Source organism: Fundulus heteroclitus, chromosome 3 (genome assembly GCF_011125445.2).
Source record: "Fundulus heteroclitus isolate FHET01 chromosome 3, MU-UCD_Fhet_4.1, whole genome shotgun sequence".
In the NCBI taxonomy this organism is placed as follows: domain Eukaryota; kingdom Metazoa; phylum Chordata; class Actinopteri; order Cyprinodontiformes; family Fundulidae; genus Fundulus; species Fundulus heteroclitus.
In genome coordinates, this window is record NC_046363.1 from 32,016,339 (window position 1) to 32,025,103 (window position 8,765).

Here is an 8,765-nt window from a genome sequence, read left to right on the forward strand (position 1 = left end):
TCCTCCAAGATTATATTACATTATCTACTATATATATATATATATATATATATATATATATATATATATATATATATATATATATATATATATATATATGTATGTGTGTGTGTGTGTGTGTGTGTGTGTGTGTGTGTGTGTGTGTGTGTACATATTTATTAAATACAAATTACATGTAAATTCCATAAATGTAAAACATTTTTACTGGGTTTTTTTTTTCAGAAAAGGAACAACTGTTTGCAGACCATTTGAAGACAACCTAGACTTACTATAACAACCTAGCTGAGTGATTTTATTTTTGTTCTCTTTTTGGAGAGGCTTTGAAACTTTCTGCTGAAAAACAAAGATGGCTGGAAAGCTGATTTTATTTCTCACTGGCTGTCTACTGAAAGGTGAGTGTAAAGTTTACAATTGCTTTAAATTAGTGTGGAACAGAAGTATCCTAATATCATATAGCATTATTGATATAATTGTTGGATTATTTCCATACAGATTATGCTACATACACACAGACCCTTGTTTTAAATACAGAGTGAGGACCTTGCCTTGACTTTCATTGATTTCCATTCATTTTCAACCTTTCTACCACCTAACCTTGAACTTGACCCTAAACCTAACCTTTACCAATTTATACCTAACTTACCCTAATTGACACCTTAGTCCTAAACCCAACCCATAGCCCAGAAAGGCCCTGTCCCAATACTCAAATTTCCCCTCAAATGCGCGTTATCGCTGAGAGTGAGTGCGTAGTGTGTCCCGAATCGTGACTCCCGATTCTCCAGAGCGGTATTTCGCCCTGCCCCATTTGTGTGCTCGATCCACAATTTGGCGACGTCTGCACTAATGTGGGCTTCACTGAAGTGTATTCCCCACAATTTGTTGCTGTACGTGACGTTTTGAGCCACAAGGTGAAAATATTTTATCTACAAAGACATAAAATCATCCAGCCACCTGAAATAAATAACTAATCACCAATTTCCGTTTCTTAAAACAAATATGGTAGTAATTTTTACTTATAAAATTAAAATTTATTCAAACAGTAGCAGCTGGTTTAGTTTTATTTTATCTGCTTTATTGAACTTTTTTTATGTATTTGTACTTTAAAATGTTTGAAAGCACAAAGTAATGTTTTGCAGGTCTATTTATTGACTTGGTTTTATCTGAAAATGTTTCTGAACAAGTAAGTAAATACTCATGCCTCCTGTCTCCGATACTGAGGGTTTTTTTTTTTTTTTTACCTCAGAGCAGCTGTTGATAAAGTTGTAAAAAATATATTAAAGAAATAGTTATGCAAAATATCAAATGTCTTTATTATTATTTCTTGCTCATTTTCTCAAACAAAAAACCAATGTCACATCAAGGTGCTATTGTTAAGGAAAGGCACACACCATATATGTTTTTGTTATTTTATACTCATGTTTGGGTATATATTTAAAAATATTATTTTCAAGTCATTTCTTATTTGTGGCAACATCCACTCTTCTATGTCCAAACTTCTCAAATTTCGGTTCTTGAAATTTATTCCCCTCAAAAATATCCCTTGTTGCAATTTTAATCATTTTCGATTGGCAAACACCCAACAGCTTGTCATCATTCATCATGAGACTGTGAAGAAATCCCAAAGTTACAGCCATCACAACACATAATAAACTAGCAAATATCACAGAAGAAGTGAAAGTTATATGAAATTAATCAACTAATCATGGTCCATGAAAAACTTGAGAATGGGCTTTCACTGCAGAGATTCAGTCCAAAAAGACATTCCGATACGCCCACCGTGACGCCGCGTCTGACTCTGCCTCGTCGGGGTCGCCCTCCGCGGCGCCCACAGCTGACTCGGCTACTTCACCGCCGGGGTCGCCCACCGCGACGGCCGCATTTAGCCCTGCCACGTCGGGGTCGCCCACCGCGACGCCCGCTTCTAGCTGCCTCGTCGGGGTCGCCCTCCGCGGCACCCGTTTCGGGCTTGGCAGCTCCGCCGCCGGGGTCGCCCACCGAGGGCCTTTCCTGGTCATCAGTTGCCGTCCCATTGCCTTCCTTTGTTCTCCCTGTTGGGGTAGATTTGTGTTTTTTGTTTTTTTTTGTTTTTTTTTGGACTCTTTCCCACCATCCAGTGTCTCCCTCTGCTCACCCTGGGTGGGTCGTTTTTTGTTTACACTCTTTTGATATAAAGTGAGGAACAGAAAAACATCTGCACATTTATCCGAGCTAGGGGTTAGGTTTAGTACTAAGGTGTCAATTAGGTTAGGGTTAGGTATACACAGGTAAAAGTTAGGGTCAGGGCTAGGTTATAGAAAGGCTTGAAAACGAATCGTAGTCTATGGCAGTCAAGGCACGGTCCTCACTATGTACATTAAAGGAGCAATAAGCGATATTTCACCACTAGGTGGTGCTTGAACATTGTCTGTAAACAAAAACAAGATGTGTGACAAGCCATGCCTCTCTTTATCTTCACTCCAGCTGCCACCCCGCCCCTCCTTTACTTTCTCAGCCAGCGCCTCCTATGCGCATATTTGTAAAGAATAAATACACAGCAACACAGTATCCTCTCTTGGAGGAAAATGTCTAGTGAAGAAGTAAATAACTCATAACTTTTTATTGCTGTTTGCAAGAGAACATTGTGATCAGCTGAGGATGTTCTCTGCCATGTTGCTCCAGCGCTCTGCTGTACTAAAGGTGCCATTTTAGGGCGGGGAGGGGCTAAGCCCGGAGTGCCAGCTGTTCACATGCATGCGCGCGGACATACACGCATGTGCGGCCAGCGCGGCCATGTAAATAAGAGATTGGAGAACAACACAGAGAGATGTGGTGTGACGTCATACCATATTCCAGCTTAATATCTTCAGTTCTTCTCACACCTATTTTTTAGTTCTTTCTATTTAAAATAATGAAATTTTGCTTATATGCAAAAAATATTGGTCTGATCAGACTTTATTGCGTTTTTCTACCTGTTATAATAAAACAACACTATTGCCTTAAGGAATTGCTTTTATTTCTCCTTCAAGAATCTGTTTTTTTTTTGTCTTTTAGATGCCATTTCTAACAAGTTTGGGATCTCTTCGCTGCGGACAGTTATCGTTTTGAGAGGGTCCTGTGCGACTGTTCCCTGCTCATTTGAATTTCCAGATAACTACAAAGAACATTTCAATGACCAATGTGAAAGAACCTGGGTTTACTCTGAAAACAATGATCAAAGGCTAAGTAACATCAACGAAATAACAGGAAAATTAGGAGATAAAAACTGCACCACCATCTTTAAGAATTTGCAGCCTGAACATTCAAACATGTATTACTTTAGACTGGAATGCAAAAACCCTCTTAAATACACTTATAAAGAAGCAGGTTTAAAAATTCAAGTCAAAGGTGGGTTTTCCTATCTTTTTAGAAAAAAATGCCTTTGTTTCATTGTACCTGAGCTGATTGGTTTACATATTGTTTATTTTGAATACCACAAGCTTAAAATTCATCATTAATTACATGCCTTCACAGAGAACGCTCCCCCACCAACTCTGACTCCGTCCACACTGAGGGTGAAGGAGGGAGACTCAGTGAGTCTGAGATGCTCTGCTCCGGCTCCCTGTCTGCCTCATCCCCCATCTTTGACATGGACCCCAACACTGGGTGGCATTCAGGAGACACTGCAGGAGAACCCGGACAAATCTTTTGTTAAGATCTCTGTTCTGAACTTCACTGCTTCTCACCTCCATGATGGACAGAAAATTTCCTGCACTGCTGTTTACAGAAAGCAAGACGGAAATTCTGATGCATCTCTTACCACAAATATAATGGCAAATGTTTTGTGTGAGTTCATTTAACCCCTTCCAAATATTGTAAGATTAATATATTTATTTTGCTGAAATGCTTTTGTTTCATATATGTTTTTAAAAGAGTAATAAGCAATATTTCAATAATAAGTGGTGCTTGAGCACTGTCTGTAGACCAAAACAACATGTGTTATGTGCATGTTACTCTGACACTGTGGTGCTCTGATGGAGGTATTTAGGGCAGGGAGGAGCTAAGCCCTGAGTGGCAGCTGTTACCATGCAAACATGAAAAACAGGCGACTGAAGAACAACATAAAGAGACGTGGTGTAACGTCATACCATCGTCCATCGGAAATATTATCTTTAGTTCTTCACATCGCTATTTTTTAGTTCTATCTTAAATAATTATTTTTTTCTTATTGCCCCTATAAAGTCTCCCAATACTATTCTGTACATTTGTACAGTATTGTGAAATATTAAATATTAGTATTATTTGCCATTTATTTCAAAAAGTAAAAGTCATATTATAAAGCATCAAATAACATGGGATTCGATATTTAAAGCCTTTATCTATGTATAAATGTTATGTAATGGCCATAATATGGCCTACACTTGGATGAGGTCTGGACACAAGTCTCCTCCTGTGCTGGTTGAGGGAGTATATAGTTTTGTTGCCTGTTTTTATGACAGCAATCCAAAATCTAGTTACAAGATTTTGAATTAAAAAGGAGAGCTTCACTATAGGCTACTGAATGATAAATTTAATGTAAATGTTGATGAATAGCGTTTGTATGTTTCTGTTATAGATGTTGTGTTGTGGTATAAGTATATTGACGCTAGATGGCAGTGTGCACCCGTTTTACCAAAAAATGGATGCTGAATTCTGTTATCTACTAGTACTTCTAAAAATATCCAAAAATCCTCAAAAGTTCAGTATCTCGGTCACTCATTTCAGAAAGGAAAACCCAAATATATTCATGCCATATGGAAAGAAATTTTTCAACACAATATTTGTTATTTTGATGACTATGCCTTACAGATTATGACAATTCAGTGGTTATCAAAATAGGAATATTACATTAAAATAAAACTTTCAGGCTTCTTAAACACATCTTCATTCCTATACACTCAATACTTGGTTGGGCCTCCTTTTGTATGAATTACTATCAGTGCAGCGTGGTTCTGAGTTGCTGCGGTTGCTTCTGATTCTGAGTTAAAAGTGGCCTCCCGGTGATCTGCATTGTTGAGTATGGTGTATCTGTTTTTTTGTGACAATTTTAAGAGAAACATTACTTCACAAGTGCGGATAAAGGCTCCTGTTTTCTTCACATTCATAAAGTCTTGTTGTCTTTATGTACTCTCAAAAAGAACGACTGCAGTCACAACTAATCTTTACTTACCTTATTGTGAGGTGAAAATATTCTCTGCTTTTATTACAGTTCCTCCTTGGATCCTGCCTTCGTCTAATTGTATCAAAACTGCAAGTCAGATCAACTGTTCCTGTGAAACTATGGGTAACCCATCCATGATACAATGGCTTTTGGATGGACAACCTGTCAACCAATCTGGCAAAGTTACTGTCATCACCGAGCCTCTGAATACCACATATCTGAGGAGCGTCGTCATTTTGAATCAAGCACAGCACAGATATCTTTCCTCCTTGGTCTGCATCAGCTTCAACTCTTTGGGATCAGTGTCTAAACAGTTTCCTGTTGAAAACTTTAATCAAGGTCAGTATACTTCCTAATGATACATTCTGTTAACCATTCATATACAAAGACCCTTTGTATTTAACCTATCTATTACAAAAATAGATAGAAGAATGTTTCTAAAAAAAATTCACAAAAGGTGTAGCCTACTTCAAAACTATGTAGTTTAAAATCAGCAGGTGATCGTACAGGGGATTTGGTTACTCATCCTACAATAACTGCCGCTGCCCTCAACTTTAATGTTCCAAATATCATATAATTTAGCAGCAAGTTCTCTTATGCCGTAATTATGTTTCTGTTATCACATAATGCTTTGGAAATGTCATCTGTACTTGTACTGTAAAACATGTATCTTGCAGCTCATGTTTATAGTTTATCTGAGGTCATGAATTAAATAATTTGTTAGCTTGGACTAATATCCTGTTAAAAACAAAAAATGTAATATGTGTAAACTCAGTGATATATCAGAGAAAGCATTGTGTATCAACAGCAGAAATCCCTGTATGAAAGAAACAACCAAGGTTTAAGGCCTGTACGCTGCAGGAAAAAAGAAAAAAAAAAAAGAAAAACGTTTACTCGGGGCAACAAGAATGAGAAAAAATTTCTTTCTGGCCAGGAAATACAATTGGTGAGCTAAGAATAAGTCCTAGGAAGTCTTCATTGAACCCTCCCTCTTCACATTTCTCAAAATAAGGTCTGCCCAGAACGTGTATCAAGAACAAGCATCAAGAGTTCATTAACCAGAGCTGCAAGAACTGAATGACATTTTCTTGCAGGTCTGGAAGTGAGAACACATTTCTCTGCTCTTGCAGAACATGTATTCATCTTTAAAGCAAAACAAGAAACAACGTTGCTCCACAAACAGAAAGAATGCATTTATCATGAAAAGTTGAAAATTATTTTAGATCCTAAATAGGAAGCTCATGTTGTGCAGTTAACATAGTATAAACTTCACTCTCATCACTCTTATTTAACTCTTGGTTGGATGGTTTTGGATTTAATGGTTTATATTAAGATTGAATTGAGATAAAAACAAACAAACTCTGCACCAATATGCTTAAAGGTGTCAGATTAACCTCTGAAAATTCTTTATTCAATTTTGTTTTTTCAGATAAACTGCTGATGTTTGTGTTCATCGCTACAACTGTCATCTCGCTTGTTCTAGTGTGTGTCTTGGTGTTCGTCATCAGGTAGGTTACAGGTCAAGATAAATGTCTTCAAGCTCTCCTTTGTTTCAAGTCAACTGCTCCTGTTTTTATTTGTTAATGGAGCAGCAACAACAGAACTGTAAAGTGCAGATTAACATGACCACACTGTATTTCCCTCACATGTCCTCAAATGACATCTTGTGGGCGGCAGTGGCACAGGAGCTAGGGAGTTTGACCTGTAAAGTGTGGGTTGCTAGATTTATCCCCTGCTCTGACCGTCTGCAATGAAAACACTTCTTGCTTGAACGTCACAGCTTCTATAGCTAAATTTCTTTGCTTACTGCAACCACTTTCTTTTTTTTTCTTTTTTACTGCTGCATTCTCCCATTTTAAATAAAATAACATTTTTGATTGCATCTTTTCAGGTTTCTTAGGACACATCATGACACTAAAATGAATACAGCGGCAAGAAAAAAGGTACTTTAATATCTATTTTTATGTTGTTTTTCTAAAAGCTTTGTTGTGCTCATTAATTATTCTTACTTTTAGGTCCAAGCCACAAAAGAAGAAGACGTGTATGTCAACACCAGAGAGCTGTTCAATGAGTAGCTCAATCTGCAACTAGCGGACACAAATAATCATTTGTATTGTGCTTGGTGATTTTTTTTCAAAATACTTTTGATCAAAGAAACTATAAAGTGTAAATAAGTGCTGAGCAGTTATATAACTTTTTTTTTGGCTGTGGTATAATTCTCTCTTCAAATTGTTAACTTCCTGGTTAGACATTATAGTTGAGTAGCGAATTTCCACTACACCCACAATAATTGAAGACATAACCTCTGGTATTGTAATGTTCTGTTCTGGTTTATGTTTGTTATTTGGTTAAGTTAGCTCTTTCCTGCCTCTGGGTTTATTTCTATTTTAGGTTCTGTCTTGTTTTGTATTCCTGTTTAGCCTGTGCACTGTTTTAATTTATCCGGTCTTTGTATTAGTTCTGATTTTCCTTCTGTGTTCTGTTTAGTCTTCTTTATGGAATTTTTTGGCAGTTGGCACGCAATGAAATAACGCATTACCCTGTTTAGTCTTAGTTTTATCTCTTGTCTTAGATTTCTCCTTTAGGTTCGTGTCAGCTCCCTCAATCAATTTCACCTGTCTGTGGTTAATTAGTTTCACTCTGCTCACCTGTTCTTCAGTTTATTTAAACCTGCCTTAGTTCTCTGCTCCCTATCGGTTGGTCACTTGTTGCCATTTCGTGTCTCGGTTCTCTCATTGGTAAGAGCCTCCCAGCACCTTGATTCTGTCCGTCAGCTAACCTGTTCTGTCTGTTTTGCCTTATCTCAGTTTGCCTGTTAGTTGTCAAGTGTTGCCTGGATGTCTGCCCTGTACCATATGCTGGATTTTGTTCTGTCCGCCTGATTCCCACTCATCACCTCCCGTGTTAATAAACCCCGTTAAAAGGCATTTGCTACTGCGTTTGGCTGAATACCGGGTTCATCTCCACTCCAACCATTACAATTGTGGTCCGGATCAAGTTCCGAAAAATTACTTCCTGTCAATGCAGATACACAGAGCTCAATGTTACCCGAAACAAAAATGTTTTCTTGGTTAATGTTTTTAATAAACAGAACAGAAGAGGAACTAATACGGTAAATTGTTTTAAAAAAATAATTTATGAAAGGTTGCAAATATCAAACTCTCTCTCCTCTGTATTCTTATTTGTTTTTGCAAAGTAAATGTAACTGTAGCAGACATAGAAGTTGGGCTAGGATAAAGTGGAGGTTTTTGCATAATCCAGCCACATATGGCCCTGAATATTTCTCCCCAATCAGCTATATTTTTTTCATGGTCTGTGAGGTGGTTTTTAGACCAAAGGGCACGGCACAGGCAGGCACCACGGTGAGTTCAAATATTTAATGAATAAAAACCTACAGAGCAGACCTGAGGAGAAAAAGACATGAAACAAGGGCAAACCACACACCTGGGCAGGGGAGGCATGAAGAAAAACAGACAATCCACCAATGAGACAAACCGGGGTTTAAGTGAGGAGGAAAACAGAGGGCTGTTTCACAAAACCAACATAGAGGATTAAGCTGGGATTTTCCAGATATCCTGGCTGAATTAAGCCTCAACTTGGCTTCACAAAA

General features: G+C 37.8%; 1 protein-coding gene across 1 annotated transcript; it reads left to right on the forward strand.

The window, feature by feature from the left end:
• Window positions 1-256: 256 nt before the first annotated feature.
• On the forward strand, window positions 257-7,335 carry LOC110366905 (myelin-associated glycoprotein). Its single transcript, XM_036135233.1, has 7 exons — window positions 257-392; window positions 3,031-3,363; window positions 3,490-3,801; window positions 5,204-5,494; window positions 6,585-6,663; window positions 7,047-7,098; window positions 7,171-7,335. The coding sequence occupies exons 1-7, from the start codon at window positions 347-349 to the stop codon at window positions 7,228-7,230; spliced, it is 1,173 nt and encodes a 390-aa protein (XP_035991126.1). The 5' UTR covers window positions 257-346; the 3' UTR covers window positions 7,231-7,335.
• The last annotated feature ends 1,430 nt before the right edge of the window (window positions 7,336-8,765 follow it).

Bases quoted from the DNA above. Each gene is read 5' to 3' on its own strand.
- LOC110366905 (XM_036135233.1), top strand. From the start codon at position 347: ATGGCTGGAAAGCTGATTTTATTTCTCACTGGCTGTCTACTGAAAG. The intron at 6,664-7,046 runs GTAGGTTACAGG...GCATCTTTTCAG, and splicing joins GTCTTGGTGTTCGTCATCAG to GTTTCTTAGGACACATCATG. The intron at 7,099-7,170 runs GTACTTTAATAT...TCTTACTTTTAG, and splicing joins ATACAGCGGCAAGAAAAAAG to GTCCAAGCCACAAAAGAAGA.